Source organism: Nilaparvata lugens, chromosome 6, assembly GCF_014356525.2.
Source record: "Nilaparvata lugens isolate BPH chromosome 6, ASM1435652v1, whole genome shotgun sequence".
Taxonomy (NCBI): Eukaryota; Metazoa; Arthropoda; class Insecta; order Hemiptera; family Delphacidae; genus Nilaparvata; species Nilaparvata lugens.
The window spans coordinates 46801677-46819827 of NC_052509.1; the positions used below are offsets into that span (position 1 = coordinate 46801677).

At 35.8% G+C, this 18151-nt stretch overlaps 1 protein-coding gene across 1 annotated transcript; it reads left to right on the forward strand.

Annotated features, from left to right (window-relative positions):
• Positions 1-256: 256 nt before the first annotated feature.
• Positions 257-17232, forward strand: LOC111049383 (tyrosine 3-monooxygenase). Its single transcript, XM_022335431.2, has 9 exons — positions 257-707; positions 7806-7917; positions 8533-8601; positions 9770-9841; positions 10148-10225; positions 11860-12189; positions 12888-13241; positions 13945-14080; positions 15409-17232. The coding sequence occupies exons 1-9, from the start codon at positions 639-641 to the stop codon at positions 15935-15937; spliced, it is 1749 nt and encodes a 582-aa protein (XP_022191123.1). The 5' UTR covers positions 257-638; the 3' UTR covers positions 15938-17232.
• The last annotated feature ends 919 nt before the right edge of the window (positions 17233-18151 follow it).

Here is an 18151-nt window from a genome sequence, read left to right on the forward strand (position 1 = left end):
GAGGATGTTTGCAGTGAGGAAGTGCAGAGCAACTAGTGGTTGAACCGCCGAGCAGGTTTCGGGCGGGTCAGTAAGTCCCCGGCGGTATTTCCCAAAGTCAGCCGCCGCTGGAAGCGCGTCAATGTGGTGCTTTTCCGGCAGGGGAGAGTGGAGAGTGGTGAGTGAGTGTGAGTGAGTCAGCGGCGGAGAGTGGCCAAGGTTTGCGCGGGGAGTGGGGAGGTCGCCCCTAGTGGGGAGTCCAATATAAGCGCTGCACTCGCCACTTCTGATTCAGCCTTATCGTCAGCTTCGCTTGTGCCGTACGCTCAAGGACCGCAAGGGTCGATAGTAAGTCAGCAGCCATCAGCAGTTTGTAATTTTTCGAGAGTCAGATTTCCGAATTGATTTAACGGCGTTTAGGAGTTATTCACATTTCTCAGTGCGTTTGTAATATCGTTCGGATACTCTTTTTCGAAACAGACATCTTCTGCTGTCTTACCCCGGTTATCACGAAAAAAAGACTGCAAGTCTTTTGTCTCCGATAGCCATCCCCGTGTGTCGCAAGCATCTCAACAGCCGTCCTGGAGTTTGGAGCCTTTGGCCTTTACCAACATTCTTATCTTTTTTCGACCAGCAAGTCCAATCAACCGCCTATCAAGATGATGGCCGTAGCAGCTGCCCAGAAGAACCGCGAAATGTTCGCCATCAAGAAGTCATACAGCATCGAAGTGAGTACCACAAACCACAATCATCACTAAATCTAATAAACTAATAAACTTCATTTCGCCAAAATACAAAATAAAGCTCTAACTCTTTCCATTTTTACACATACATCATCCAGACTCGAATGTCGAACTCTTTTTCACCAATTAAGCTCCACCATTCTCTTATCACAAGAATAACGATTCATTTAACCATACATTTATTATATGTTAAATTCAATTATGATTGTGTTGTGAACTTGAATAACTCATTAAACTTGAAAGCTCATCTTCTAGTTTCCAACAATTGATAATAACAAGCTTGAATCGATTCACCAAAATGATCAATTTGTTTGATATAATGATAATGAATGCATTATCTCGATTCGAATGCTTTCTACAACCCTTTTTGAAACTCTGAGCTTTTATCTAATCTGATATCTTTCAACCAGTACTGTATAGCTTAAATATCTACAATCACTCGTAAGAAATCTTCATTGAAATAAGTAACATCATTGCTAGCTTGAATGTGTTAAATGTTAGATAACTGACAGGTAATCTTAAGAGCCACCTTTTTAGTTCGATTATCGCATTGTTAAAATTTTATACCGTATCTTTAAGAGTTTAATAATGCGAAACAATCAACTTCTTTCTTAAAAAAATCTATTTTCATGATAATATTGGATAACCAACCAATGTTGAAAAGCATTTCAATTAGTTACTTTTAAATTTCATCTAAATATCGTAAATACTAATCTTGCTTCTATTTTGTCGTTAGACCTTGTTCACCTAAATCATTTTCCTTACCTTCATGATGACAAATACAACCTATTTCATTCAAGTTCAAATTCAATAATCACTAACAACGCCAAAATAGAAAATAATGTAATGAGAATTAGTATACTGTAAAACTATAACATTGACATGAAACGCTTGTAGATTTGGAACCTGTAGACATTCTGTTTAAAACAATAATTACAAACAATTTTTGAGCGTGCAATCGTTGTGTTAGACTGGAAATAACCGTCATAAAGTAGAAAAAAACATGGCATTGTAGAATAAATATTTTAGAAGCAATTAGAAAAGGCAATTATAATTAAAATACTTTTGAAGGCTCTTCCTATTTACCTGCATGTTGCTATTATTTATGGTTCATTCACCGTCAAATATCCCCTCCCCTGTACATAGCACAAAATGTCAGGAATTCGACGAATATTCTATTGAGTCACATTTTGGAAGACTCCGTTATTAGACAAGCTTGAAAAGTTTATTAATAAACAGCAAGGTGTAATTTAGTGGGAGGCGTATAGGAAAGTGAAATTTAATGTCGTTTCTAGTTGTGTTTACGTTACGTCTCGATTAGTGAGATTAAATCTCACCAATAACACCGTTTAATTCAAAATGTCTATCACTATTAACAGACGTTATCATTCTGAATTATTATTTCCACCACAATAGAGTTATGGATCATAATTTGTTTGAAATGATCCAGCTTAGAGTTGATAGTTGTCATGTATTGGACCTGATACCTAGCAAATAATATATAAATTCGGTAATCCAAATGATTTCTTTCATGCAACAAGTCAGAATCTCAAGATTGAAGCACCTCCTTGGATAGAAATATCGGAAATCGATTGAATGGGAAACACTTTTAGCGTCTATTCCGACCCATATACAATAATGATTATTAATGATTACAAGAATAATGAACTCATTGGATTTTCGTATCATCATTTGTCCACTCAAAATTCTAAGAGCCTGCAGAATGTAAATATTGTCAACATGGAGAAAATTCAGTTCAAAATGCTCAACGGTAATATAATTTGAAATAATCACTGATGAGCACGTGACAGGTCTCATCTCTTTCTATTCTGGAAAAATGTATCTGTTCATGAAATCCAACCAAATTAAGTAGCTTAGATTATTTATAGCTGTTTTCATTTTAGCAAAAACCGTCTATATGTTATTGATTGCTGGGATGTGATAAGACAAAACCTAAATAGAACTGTCACGTTATAATGAATCTCTCAATATAGCTTAGTTGTCATAGCCTAGCTTGGCTTTCCATTCTTTAATTTCAATTCCAAACATCATTAACATAGACCATTCGATTTTTGAACCAAACTTCTTATCCAATTCGTAACAAGTAGTATGGTTTTTTCCTGCATACACATTTTCAGAAATTAAAAAAATAATATTGACGGAATGATTTTGTAGAGGTATTCATTCATTTACTCATTCAGCCCCACGTGGTTGAGTGGAATATTCATATTACATGCAGCAAAAAGTCAATATTTTGGAAATAGATTTTCCAATACAGTATATCTTTTGATTATTGAAGGTTGGTGAGGTTTTTTATATATTCAATTCATTTTAGATTTCTGCTTCTTGCATAATCTACAACCATTTACTATCACACCATTACCATTACAATTTACCATTTTGAACTTATTTAATTCCCTCCTACGCGACCTTGTTTGAACCAGTTTTATCGTCTCTCAATAACAACTTTATTACTCATCTTTGTTTAGGGTAATTTTCTCAGTTCTTAACTCACTTCTCTTCACGGACTACATAATCGTATTATTAAATAATCGTAGCTAGCCAACATATCTTCAGCTATTGCGGTTATGTAATCGGAAAAAATTGGAAATTCCTCAGAAATTTTCCTTAGACCACTTTGTTGATAATTATTCCTCATGTTCTCAAGAATTTATTATTGTCCTTGTAAACTCAATCAAACTTCTTTGCAAAAGTATTTCAATGACGATTAGTATTGAAACTTGACCTTTCGCTGCTGAATCGGTTACACAATCGAGAATGTAGCTGATGTAAGTAGTTTCTCAGATACTTAGACCATTTTTCATGAATTAGTAAGTGCATCAGAGTCCTATCGTGAAAAATACATCCTTCCATGATGAACCTTATTGGTTGATGAATATATTTTTTATATTCATATGATTATTGCTTTACGAGTTTTCTTCTTCCACTTTTATGCTATGATTCAGTAGAACTGACTCCCTTCATATTCAATAAATCCAAGAAGGTTATTCTCCACACTGACATACAGTTCAAATCACTTCTGTTCTGTTGATTGCTGTAAATATAATCTATCTCCACTGTATACTTTCATTGGTTCTACATTATTTTAGCATTTCCGGTAAACATGTTTACAAACTGTCATCATGATACTTATTTTAGGAACCGCACTTCAACTTCCGCAAAATTTATCAATCGATAATTGCTATGGATTCATTGATTACATTTTTGTACAAATCTGTCAATTGTCAGTATCTCAAATTAAACTTGGTTACAAATTATTCTCCTGGAGTTTGGTCAACAGCTTTGCACCTCGTCACTTGGATTTGATGAGTTGTTCCGACACTTATTCGCGAAACACCGCAATCAATTCGACATAAACAGCTCAAAAATCGAAACCCGAGCTTTAGAGGCAAGACCCAGCACAACCGCCTGGTTGCTTTCGCTCTTCACAAATCTCATTGTTGATGAAGAATATAATTTTCCATTTTCTTTTGAATTGGGAAACAGTCTGCCGTACTCGGAACTGACGAAGAGCCGCATTCAGACTATCAACCTCCTACAATAACTCCTTCACAACATCAACATTGCCTCCCATTTTGTGGGCTATGGTGTTCATCAAAACAATGGCAGGTAATAAAATAATCAATTCGAAAAACTTGCTGATAGATGAGCTTTGGTATTAACTTACCCTATGGTTCCACATTATACTTTCAACTTATTCTTCACCCAAGAGCTTCAAAATTACTTTTCTTTTGTATGATTTTCTAATGGGTTTCAAGGATGAAATGATGTGATCTATGCTACTTTACATCATCTTCAAACTGTAGTAATAAGCTCATTGTTGGTGTTTTTCTGCAAATATAAATACAGGTTTTGAAAGTATTTTCAACTTTGCGAAGTTTCAAAGACCGGACATTATTTGAATTGTTTCGTCAGACGTTATCGGTACTTTCCTTGGATGTCTGCAAAAACCTGGGACTCTTGATTGCCCAATATTATTATAAAAAAGCAAATGAAGCAAGCTTAAGCTGGCTGTTGACCAAGATCCAGGTGCAATACGTTGAGTATAAATAGCTGTTATCTAGATATATGGGCGTTATATATGTGGTTAGTTAACAGCTCAGTGGCCTCCGTTTAAACAGTGGATGTATGTGTATTTGAATGAGCGTTTGTTAACCGGACATGGACTCAGCTTCCAATGCCCGCTCAGATCTTCTCTCTCTCTCTCTCTCTCTCTCCCTCTCTCACCGGTACCATTCTCAGTAGGTGTTAAACCAACCAATCAACCTTGGATAGAATGAGATCGCTGCAAGGCACAATATCGATCGCACTGTCCAATAATCGATTCAGTATTTAATCGATAAATGATGAATACGTGATAGGCACCACGTATCCAACCATCATTTTCCCAGATGATCACATCAGACTGTGACACTTCTATTTTCTGTATTGTCTCCTCCATAACGTCTTGCAGACGTTTAGCTTTCTCCACCTTTGTTTTTCATCATCTTTTTACAAACCGTACCACTTTCAAATCATTCTTTTGTTGGATCGGATTAGATTAGAACACTCTCTTTCATTTCCGTCTGGTCAAATCACGTAGACAAATTTTGAAGTCGACGTGCGTGAAGATCTAAGGCGACCACTGAGGCCTCCTTGGCCCGTACAACGATTGAAAATAATCAATATCATAGCATGGGAATGAACAAAGTTACACAACATAATTGATACCTGAATTATCGCTCATTGAAGAAATCAAATCTAAATAATTGAAAGTAATTGGGGAATCAACCTGGAAATGTGTAAATTAAGGAAAAGCAAATCATTGTAGATATATATATATATATATATATATAATATATATATATATATATATATATATACACAGTACCGTGCATGTAGACAGACACACATGGATATAGTTTCATGAAAATCAATCCCTAATTATCGTTTTTAAGCAAACTTCTCCCTTATCTGATCTTACATTATTTTGGAAATCATGTTATTATGTCGTCAAATATAAAGCGCTATTTCTCCTCACGATCGAACGAACAGTCCAGAACACAATCAAACGTTGGGTAACGCTTTTTTTCCTGCAATTGCAAAGAAGTTCAAACTTGTTCTAGATTGGAATTTTCATCTAATAAAACTCAAACCAATAATTATACTTTTTCATTTCCTCAAAAAATCTATGAATTATTGATTTTTCACAGCTGCTAACCTTGTCCTGAGCATAGTTGTCTCAAGACCTTGCTGCTCCTCAAGCTCAAGACAGGAATTAAAAGTGTAGCAACTTTTTTCTCTCTTTTATCTGTTTCACTTTTCATATCAGCTATTGAGAAGGCAAAAAGAGAAAAATATTCAAGGTTGTATCATTAACGGATCAGGATAAGGTAGCTGAGTCTTTTTTCAGCTGGCTATTTTTAACGCCCGTGTAATTGATAGGCTAATACATGTTCCAGACTCCAGATTGATTTAATTGTGAAGCGTTCACACATACACGCATTCATGCACACAGTAGAAGGCTACACATGTCATATTATCTGATAAAAAAGCGTGATGATTGGTTTAGGCTTTTATTGTGATGTAATGAATTAAGTTGAAAACTTTCCTGTTAGTCAAAAAACGTATGCTGCATATTCCAATAGCAAAAAGGTGAATCAAAGAGGTTAACGACATCATATTTAATAAGATAGTTCACTCACTCACGAATTCTAGGAAACGTTAACCCTCGAATATTAGCTCTTCAAATTCTCCTTGATAACACTCAATTGAAAGACTAACTGCTGTATCACTAAGCTGGTAGCGGTACATAGCAGGTGAAAAGTATTTAGTAGTGGTAGCCTAGTTTCATAAATTTAATTCTCAGTGATACAATTTCAGAAAGGGTATTTGTCGCTCATCTTCGCAAACTGACAATACCCAATTTTCTCAAACCATGGTAGGCTATGCTTAATCACAATTAATGAAAAGCTTTTACAACTTGCACGCCAACTGCAAGCTAACTTTGTCAATTTCAAATTGATAAATTCATTTCTGATCCTAGAGATCGAAGTTAATTATAGCTTGACTCATTGGAATAGTTGTAGCAATGAAATTATAATAAACGGCCTTGGATGGTCACTGGTCAAGCAGGAAGCGCGCAGCTGCTGAGAAAACTAGAGTAGTAAACTAATGAAATTATCGTAACAATAAAAATGAATGACAATATTATTTATATTATTGAACAGATCACGCCACACTTAATGGTCGAGATGTTGAAAGAGATGGAAAAACCATGTTTTATTCAATCATTTCTCACCGTAGTTGGATATCATAACTATTTTAATAATTATTGTTTCTTCTCTAAAGAAAATGACTTATCATAAATATACTACTGTATAGCTATCGTCTCATAACACTCAGGTTCTAGTTCAATTCATTTAAAGATCTCACAAACATCACGGTATGTCATTGCCTGATGGCTAAATCTATATAGCATTGACATTGGCAATGAAATATTCACAAAAGCTGTTCTTCAACAATGAGTTGATTAAGTGAAGAGCTCTCCATCAAACACGCTTCCAAACCTGATGTTATAAAGAACAATTGGAGAATTTTTCAACCGATCATATAGATTTTCACACACATGCATGTCAAGTTGACCATGATTCCACAGTTATAGTCAAGCTATCCAGACGATTTTGTAACAATGTAGCTTGTCTTAATTTCGAAAAATGATGGCTATGATTTCGAGAGTATTTCAATAATTTCTGTGTGTTTGAATTGGTAGATGAAAGGTTTGGAAAGTATAGTAAAATACGAGAAATTGTTGGAAATTTTCCCCCAACGAGGGTGTGATTTTGTGTGTGGAACTTCACTCCCGCACTCAGTAATCCAGTGGCAACTCCGGTCATTATGACATGGAGCACTCATTACTCACCAGACTGTACTCTGAAAACAATGAAATTCAATTTTCATTCTCCCCCAAGTTTAGTCAGAGCTTCATTCACCCGAAGGTTAAACAGGACGTTCCCTTCATATTAAAAAATGTATCGCAATACCAAACGAAAAACTAATTTTTCACTTTTTCTATTTTTTCAGAATGGATATCCAGCACGCCGACGCTCCTTGGTCGATGACGCGCGTTTTGAAACGCTTGTAGTGAAGCAGACCAAACAAAGTGTTTTGGAAGAAGCCAGGCAAAGGTCCAATGGTGAGTTGTCACAAAATCAAACCACTTTTTAAATGTAGAAAGAATGGTTGTTTTTAAAAAATGTAAAAAGAATGGTTGTTTCAAATGTAGAAAGAATGGTTGTTCAATCTATCCAGCCTGACCGTTTCCGAAAAGCATGAAAAGGCTTACTCACAAAAAGTTTAGTTCTATATAAAGATCTTTACTATAACGTTCACTTGAACCTTTCTATCTATACTACGCAATTTTCTTGAGAGGTATCTGCTGAGGAATTTCAATTTTCATGTACATTCTAATTGATTCATTCATCACGTTTATGAAATATGACCCAAGAAAAGTTTGGAAATTATTTTAAAAATGTAATTTTATCAATATTTAATAATGAAATTCATTTGTCAAAAATCTATTACTCCCAAAACACGATAAATGATTGATAACGAATACTGCTCAGAGGAAACACCTTTGATTTGCAAACCTATTCATTAATCATCTATATTTATGCGTCCAATAAATTTTTCAAATAAAAAACCAAAGGATATTCCAAAGGAATTTTGTTTCATTTTTTATTTATTATTCAATATATTTTCATTATTTGATTGCATGTATTTATTGAGCATGTTCTTTGTTCGTCTCCAGATTCTCAAGTTGAGAGCATTACCACACCTGCCGTTCAGTTCACTTCCGCTCAACAACCACAGAAACAAGGTAACTACTATCATGAAAATTTATTTTTCCTACAGTTAGCTTCAAAAGTGACCATTCCTGCACTGATTACAGAACGCAAAGAATCACTTTTCCACTCTAGTGCGCGAAGTATTACTTTGCGAACTCTTGATACTTTGCGTATTATCTTGCAGCCATCCCAATCAGCTGTTGACATTGCTGGCGTGTATTTTGATTGCGAATTTGTTCTATCTATATTTTTTATGATTTTCAAATAAATTAAAATGAGAACTCATCAAACTATACATTTTTAATATTATTAATTATTCATTATTTCAAATAATATTTTTTTTATTCATAAATTGATTGGTTGAAAAATTATTTAGAAATTAAGATTTACTCAAAATCATTCAAATTTTCAAATTAATTGGATTAATTTAATTTTCAATTTGAATAAATTATCGATTATTAATTTTTAATTGGATTATCAAGCTTAAAATAAATTAAAGTTGTTATTAATAACAAAATTATACAGACAAACATTTGATGGATTTCAGCCATCATTTTGCCGATAGTCAACCACTTCTCATAAATTTAATGTGATATACGTGCTCAAAGTTCCTCTGCTGCACTCAAGAACCCATTCCGCTCTCGCCTACGGCTCGTGCGTAAACGTTTCTTTCGGTGCAGCAGTCACTTTGCGCACTAGCTGCACAAATAACTAATTTGATTTAATCTATTCATTTGTTCAAAAAATTATCATTTGAATTTTGGAAGAGAAAAACAGACGAACCCTCATTTATATTTCTTTCCAAAAATTCTTTCTGGTTCTGGATATTATATTATTATTAGCTCTCGGAACCCTCATTTCTTCCGTAACTCGTCTGTATCCAAGTCATTCTTTTTTTGTAAGTTGAACAAAACATGGAACTTCATATTCATAATTTATTCTTATATACAGTGAATTTCTTTATTAAATTCACTTATACTGAACTACTGTACTTATCCTTCCTGTAGAAGTTACCTTTATAATTTACCTTTGGGTTACCTTTAAGGTTATAATACTTACAGCCTAGATGATTAATGTTTTTTGAGCTTCAAGTATTTATTGCCTCTCTCGTATTTCTTTATAGTTGTTTTCATTTTTTTCTCCAAATCCATTCTTTATCATTTCAATTCCTATTATTTTTATTTTACGTTTGATTTTCAGAAGAGAAACCAAAAATCGAAGAAATAAAGACTGCCGAACCTGTTATTACAGAGGAGCCACGATCTCAAACCGGTAAGTAGCTTATTTTTTCGCATTTTTGTTTTCAATGTTCTCATTTCAATTGAACAATTATTATCAACGAAACATGTTCATTGCGTAATGCTCATTTCTCATTGGCGGCAATTCATTCCTAAGTTAACTTCACTTGAAGATGCCGAGAGATACCAGAATTCTGTCAATTTATTTTTTTGATTACCAACTTTTATGTTCTACAATTGTTATGATCAATCATCTCTTGCCTATCAATATTATTTCGGCAATTTTGTTTTTAATTGCACGATTCATCATTTATTTTTTATTTTCTTGCATGTTGTACAGTCGTCCCCGAAGTTGTTCCTCAACCTGAACCCGAGAAGGTTGCTGAAGAGCCAAAGGAAACCACCACACCTAACAACGGTAAGTGATGAATTCAATTAGTCTAGTTTAATTATTAGCCCCCAATTATTAGAATTGTTTTGATCCTGACCATGGTGCGATCACCTTCTGCCATTGAAATCACGAGAATACTGTAAAGTAAGTATTGAAGCTATTGAAGAGTGATGTGGGAGGACAAGAGAAGTGGTGTAAAACCACAGAAAGAGAGGATTTGATACAATCGTGAAGGAGAACAAGCTAGCGATAAGAACGTAGATTCAAAAGGGGCACCAAAGAAGTGTGTGAAAATGCACTGCTGGAGTTTTCTCTCTTTACATCCACCACAGTTCCGCACAGTTTCCGTTCATTTGACGATAGAAAGTTGGGCCAGGTTCTCTTTCTTATTAATGTGACAAAGACAGAGAGCCAGTCTGCATCCTTCATGCAGGAAAATGCTTTTATCAAGAAGCGACGAGAGAGAGTCGCTGGTGGACTTTGTTGGAGAAGGACAGAGATACCGTTCATCTCCTTAGGCTGAAGAGTGGGACGGGATGACAATTTCCTTTTCCCGGCGCCCTTTCTTGGGCGTGTGAGCGCGCGTTGGAGCGAGTGAAAAGGGCCTGCAATTTGCCCACTCAACTGTGCAAAGTGGTCTTATGCCCTTTTACTGCAGAGAGCGCCTATCGCAATTCATTACCATCATTCTAAATAGTCATAGCTGCGTTAGATGGCAGAACAAAAATTGAATATCTCCACTCTGAGTTCAATTCGAAGTTGGACTAATATTGGCTCTTTGCCTTTGTGATTTAATTTTCGGCTTTGATCGAGAGGAAATTGTCTTCACAGTGGAAGGAAGAGAAGAATAGCATCAAAGAGCTCCCGGATCAGACTACAATACTCCCACGTCAACATTAAGCTGATCGTATTATTTAAAATACCTATTCAATGATCCTCTGATCCATCCATTCACAAATACATTCTCAGTAATCTACAAATTTGAAGAACAATAACTAGTGTATAACTGTAGGCCTATAAACATGTTTGATAGACTTAATTTCTGAGATCCATCTCGTTGATTGAATTCATAATCAATTACTTCCCAACTCTCCATTTGTGTTTCTAGCAAACACACTTTCATTTTAAACTCTTATTTATATTTTCCGTCGAGACTATACAAGTCGATAATTATTAGCGAAATTCAATACTGAGTAGAAAAAATTGCAATGAGCTAGTTACCTATTCTATAGTATTCCCTCTTCTAATGTTTCTTCTTATCAAAATTACTCCAGATTTTCTTCTCTATTTTTGTTGAAGCTGTTATTCTCCCTTCAATTCAATTTCCTCTTTCATAGAAGAGAATTAATATATTTTTTGATAATAATCTGTTCAAACATTGAATCAACTAACAGTACATGAGCTAAGAAAGTTTTACGTGCTTTGGTCAAGATCTCTTCGAAATCTGTTACACCTATCGGAATAAGCACAAATTTTTCTCCTTTCTAAGAGAAACCTTACTTCCAACTACTTTATTTCTCTATTTTTCCCCTGGAAAATATTTTATCAAGTAAAATCCACCTTCCAACTACAACAATTTTTCTTCCAAGAGATATTTTCCACCATTCAACTATATCAATCTTTTTCGGAAGAGATATTTTCAACATTTTATTGCACTCCAGATGCCGGTCTCACAGAAGAAGAAGTTATCCTGGCCAATGCAGCCAGCGAAAGCAAGGAGGCCGAGCAGGCCGTGCAAAGGGCCAACCTGGTCCTGCGCATGCGCGAAGGCATGGGCTCCCTGGCAAGAATCCTCAAGACCATCGAGAACTTCAAGGGCACCGTCGTCCATCTGGAGACGAGGCCGTCCAAGGCCGAGGGCATGAACTTCGACATCCTCGTCCGCCTGGACATGTCTCGCCAGAACCTGCTGCTCCTCATCAGGAGCCTGCGCCAGAGCGCCTCCCTCGGAGAGGTCACCCTCCTTGCTGATAACTCCGTCTCTGTCAAGGGTGAGTCCGATCATTAAAATCAATTACCAAGTTATCATTTGTTACTGTAGGGCTACTGCTCGGATCTACTCTGTTAAGTGAAGAATTAGTAAATCAATATTCTAGCTATTATTTGATACTACACTACAGAGAAGAACTCTGAAGAGTCACAGCAATCATTGGATCAACTATTCCTTTTGAAATTATCTATTGTTACAACAAACCAGTTGAAATCTGTCAAGGGAATCATGAATATTCCGGTTCCACTGTTTGAAGAGTGTTATGGGTTTTCAAATGCAGAGGGTTATTGGTTATCACATGAAGAAGTTTTTCAAATGTAAAATTAGGTTGTTGAATGTAGATTGTGACAATTCTCCAGAATTATACAATTTATCAATTTCACCTATCCATTGCTGAATAGCGAATTAATTGTTTTCAAAATTGATCTTCCTTGATCATTTGAGAGAAGTCGAATCTAAAACTAGTCTACATTATCAAACTTGTACATTTCCTCAATAAATCACAGTACAGCAAACAGATTGCTCTTTACCGTAATGAAGTTCAAGCTTAGTGCAACTTATTATTGATACAACCAATTTGGAAAACGTCTATTGACCCTGTGCACAGGCTGAAGATTTTCAAGTTATTCTTCGAAAGTTCGACATATTGTGGTATCGGATTCCCCAATTTATGAGTTTTTGTTTGGTGTTGCGTTGCAGATCCGTGGTTCCCAAGACACGCCCGCGAACTAGACAACTGCAACCACTTGATGACCAAGTACGAGCCTGACCTGGACATGAACCACCCTGGTTTCTCTGACCAGGCCTACCGTCAGCGCAGGAAGTACATAGCCGAGATCGCGTTCGCCTACAAGTACGGCGACCCCATCCCACGCATCGACTACACCGAGACTGAGACCGCCACCTGGACATCGGTCTTCAACACCGTCTACGAACTCATGCCAAAGCACTTCTGCAGCGAATACCAAAAAGTCTTCAAGATGCTTCAGGACGACGGCATCTTCAGACCTGATGCTATTCCCCAGCTAGAGGACATGTCCGCTTTCCTCAGGAGTAAGTAGTAGAGTACTGAGATTTCCGTACTAAAAATTGAACCATGAAAAATAATCATATTTACCAAATGTTAAAAAAATCAGAGTTCGATCATAAGCCTATTCCCACAAACTGTTGTATACGATTATGTGACTACTTAGATACACTAATTTTGATCGTACTTAAGAAAAAATGAAGTTACGTGTCTCAAAAAATATTAGTTGCGAATCAGTTCTCTGATCATAGTAATTTGAACTGATCTTCAAGTTAAGGCATTTCTATTAATAAATGAAGGTCACCTACTAAACTCTCAATATGAGAGTAGAGTTTAGTAGAACTCGTGGAATAAATAACATCCTTTTCATTCTTCAATGCGATTTTAATATTGAAGAGAATTGCACAATAATGCGCAATTTATTAATCAACCCCCTTACACAATTATTGAAATTCTTTTTCAATTAATTTAAATCCTAATATCAAAAAACATTGTACTTTCCATATCACATTATGAGCTGTGAACTGTGCGTGTGTTAGTTGTGGTCTGTATCATTTATTGACTCTATTTATGGACTCTGCTTACAACATACTAGTTCGCAACCATTATCCTACTCCAATACATGATAAAATATTCTATTCAAGAATGGAGAGACAATTATTGGTCAATCCTTATAATTTTTTTAATATAATTTTTTTATGATTTACTAATTTGCAATTTTTGGAACAGAACACACCGGATTCACACTGAGACCAGCTGCTGGACTTCTCACTGCCAGAGACTTCCTCGCATCATTGGCCTTCAGAGTGTTCCAGAGCACACAGTATGTCCGTCACTTCAAGACTCCCTTCCACACCGTTGAACCGTAAGTACTTTCAAATTTTCTTATTCAATTTTTCACCCGCAGCTTTAAATGTTCACAAACATCTCTTGTAAGAATTGAAACTGATCTTGAGTACAGTGAATCCCATGTTACACAATTTTAACGACATATCTATCAACATTTAGCTATAAATACTCCATCGATATTCTTATACCGTAGAGTAATACAATACATTGGTAAAGTCTCCATTCCATTAGAGGTAATCTCTCAGACGTAGGCTTTGTTCAATTACATTCTGAGATTGCCAGCTATATTACGATACAGCGTCTGTAGATAAGCCGATTTGGGAATCGAAGTCTCCACGTTAAGAAATAAGTATTTGGAACAATATCGCCCCTGATATGAGTGTTTCGAATGGCTTAGTAGTTCACGAGCTCTTCAATCCTATTATTGGATTTTTAATACAATAAATATATTTTTAAGAATTTCCGAGAATTCAATTGACTTTCATCAAATTATTATAACAAAAATTATCCCGTCAACTCTCTAAACAGTTTCATTTTACGATTATAATACTTTTATGATGGATTTCCGTCGAAATTTGAACCGGGATACCATTTTTGCTAGCGGGAACTTGGAGTTTGGGCAATAGAGTATCGATTATGACAGGCCGACCTGACTGTAATTCGGTTATCACTTCATCGTCTGCTAGCGTCACTTTCACGGCATCGGTGTAATAGCATTTGTACTCCCGGTGTTGAGCGTGTATTGTGAGATACTAGCGCCTTCATTTAGTGAGAATGCTGCCTGCGTTACACGACTGTGCTTCGAAGCTGCTGCCATAGAAGGCCCTAATCATCTATCTAATTTTCAATAAAAGTTCGATTTTCTCTGAACGGTTTTTCTCATACTCTCACTGGGTTTAATTATCCTTGTTAATTAAGCTTCTCATGATGTAGCGATCAACAAATTATTGTTCTATTCTTATTTGTATAGGCTATACATAGAAAGGCAAACGTGATTTATTTACTAAATTTATTTAATATGTTCAACTATCAGAAAGAAAGAACTCTATTGTAACAAAAACAATAGCTGAAGAATAGGACATTGATTGATAATATTTCTCTTCTAGATAAATTGTTATGGATGATGAAAACACAAAGATGTAGTGAAATATCACACATCTCACACAATATTGTGTCTATTGTTATGGATATTCAAATAGGTTCTATAGTACAATGTACATTGTTCTTCATAATTATTCATGATTCATATCAAAACTGATTTTCAATATTTAAATCAAATGAACTATTCTCAATACTATAAACTACCTTCAGTTGTTATAATGTGTAACTTGTTGTTTGTTACAGTGATTGCATCCACGAGCTGCTCGGACACATGCCTCTGCTGGCTGACACCAACTTCGCTCAGTTCTCGCAGGAGATCGGTCTGGCGTCGCTGGGTGCCTCCGACGAGGAGATCGAGAAGCTGTCCACCGTCTACTGGTTCACCGTTGAGTTCGGTCTGTGCAAGGAGCAAGGTCAGGTGAAGGCCTACGGCGCCGGCCTCTTGTCCAGCTACGGCGAGCTGCTGCACGCCATCTCCGACAAACCAGAGCACCGTCCCTTTGAGCCCTCGCTCACCGCCATCCAGCCCTACCAGGACCAGGAGTACCAGCCCATCTACTACGTCGCCGAGAGCTTCGAGGATGCCAAGGAGAAGTTCAGACGCTGGGTCGCCACCATGAGCCGACCTTTCGAGGTCAGGTACAACCCTCACACACAACAGGTCGAGATGCTTGACTCTGTTGAGAGGCTCGAGAACCTCATGTCACAGCTCAACCTCGAGATGCTCCACCTCAACACGGCCCTCACCAAGCTGAGGACGGCCTCCGGCTGAACTCTCCTCCAGGATCATCGTCTCCATCATCATCACCTGTAAAAACTCATCTTCATCATCATCATCGTTGTACCGTCGCTCGTTCCTGCCTTGCCCTTCTCCGTCACCCCCTCTATCGTACAAGTCATGTAGTGTAGGACCTACTGGAAGCTGTGCAAGTTCGATAGCACGCCCTCAGACTCCGCCCTTCCCTCTGATGACGTGTCATCGATTCAAAATCAACACGGTCAAAGAGAACTGATCCAAAACCTTTTGTTTTGATTCAACATTATAAAACTTCCAATTTATCGATCTTATTGTCTAGTCCCTCACTGGTCAAAGTCGTGAGTTTTAATTTTTATAATATTAACTTGTGATCTAATCAAAAGATCTTGGATTTTTTCGTCTTCCATTTTATCCAACTTGTTACCAGAATTATGGAAGACGAAACGGTTCCCTTCTATCGTTAAACCAAAAATTTCATGTGTTTGTAGATCCTCGATTGCGTTTTGTTGATGTTCGCTATGTACATAATTTATGTAACCAATTTATATGTAACCTGTTGTAAGTTCAAGTATAAACTTCCGTATACTTGTGTATAGTCTGCCGGTTACAGTAAATTAGTCTCCCCAAGATGAATCTCATCTTGGAAGGGACTTCAAAGAATTTGTCCTGTTATATTTGTGATGTGATTCCATGCATCAGAAGGAACATAGTTCCTTAGAAATTTCTGATTCGACTTTAATTCTAGAGAGTATATAATAGTATTAAGGGCTTGTTACGCACGTTAGGCCATTATTTTTATATACTTTTCTATTATTTTTACGTTTTATATTATTTCTTCGATTTTTAATGTATGTTTCTCAATTTATAGTGCACATTTGTAGAATTATTAGTTTCTAAATTTTTATTTTTATCACAAGTTCCTCAACAATACGATAAGGGATGCAAGGGTATTATATTTTCTCATTGAAAAAATCACCGCTTGGTTACATCGAGATTATTTATGACTATTGTTAAGTTCATCATCTCCATGACTAAACCTTGATATTTCGACTAATAATATTGATGTTCTAGAAAATTGTAGCCTGTATAGTTTTATTTATTCTGTCAATCCGATTAGAGTTAGTAGGAAAAGTTAAATTATTATTTAAACCTTTAAAGAAAATAAATGTTAAGATAAGAAATTATCAACAAAATCTATTAAATTATTTTATCGTGAAAATGATTGAAAATACCCAAAATACACTTGTGAAGTGTTCATTGATTGTATTAAAGTTGTGAGAACAATAAAATATGATTAAACCCTCTCTAAACATGTGTTACACGTTTTTCATGCACCCCTCATGAAAGTATCATAATATATTTTTCACCACTTCAATTATGGTTTCAAATGCTTTTGCAATACTATACATGCTATTGCATTACATGAGTGAAAAAGGCTATGAATCATGATAAATACATGATTTCACTCAATGGAGGCTACTCTTATAATCAATTTGCATAAGTATAGCTCACATACAATAATTCATTATGATATTGTGAACATATTCCGTAGACTTCAATTCTATTAATCTTTATGATTTGATGTGAAATATGCTTCCCATTATCTCAAGTACAAAAAAGAAATCATCAAAAATGAGGACTCGTTTTCACACATTTCTTCTCGATTTCAAAAATATAAAGCACAAATGAAACAATGAAATAGTAAGCCACCCAAGCTGAAGAGCTCGCTAATTCCAGGATATTGACTTAGCTTAGCTATAGCTTAGTTTAGCAATTGGAAGTTCGAGTCCAAAAAGTATTACATTTGAAATTATTTTCGTCATGAATACTGTTCTGTTTTGTAGCCTATCTTTGATGAGGATTGGGAGAAGATATATCTGCATTCTTCTTACATGATAATTCTGCAAATCGTTTTCCAATCCTCACGTTCCAATCCAAACGTTGTAGAGAATACAATGAAAATGCCAAACAACATTTTTTTCTGAAAATCTTGCTGTTTACATTCACGAAAAAAATCTTATGCAAATGGAAGAGAATTTTGAAATTTGATTACCATTACAAAAGTAATGTGATTTATAATACAAATGTTTTTCTTGCACCTACTACTTTCAATATCATCTTGTTGTATCCTTCAGAAGGAGTGAGACAATTTCGTTTGCCAACGAGCTCGATATGTGGAGTAGCTCCAAGAATATAATTATTATTATAAGTTTCAAATTTGAAGTCGAT

Excerpts from the sequence above, each read along its gene's own strand:
- LOC111049383 (XM_022335431.2), top strand. The coding sequence starts at position 639 with ATGATGGCCGTAGCAGCTGCCCAGAAGAACCGCGAAATGTTCGCCATC. Across the intron at positions 10,226-11,859 it reads AACCACCACACCTAACAACG|ATGCCGGTCTCACAGAAGAA; the intron begins GTAAGTGATGAA and ends ATTGCACTCCAG. Across the intron at positions 13,242-13,944 it reads CATGTCCGCTTTCCTCAGGA|AACACACCGGATTCACACTG; the intron begins GTAAGTAGTAGA and ends TTTTTGGAACAG.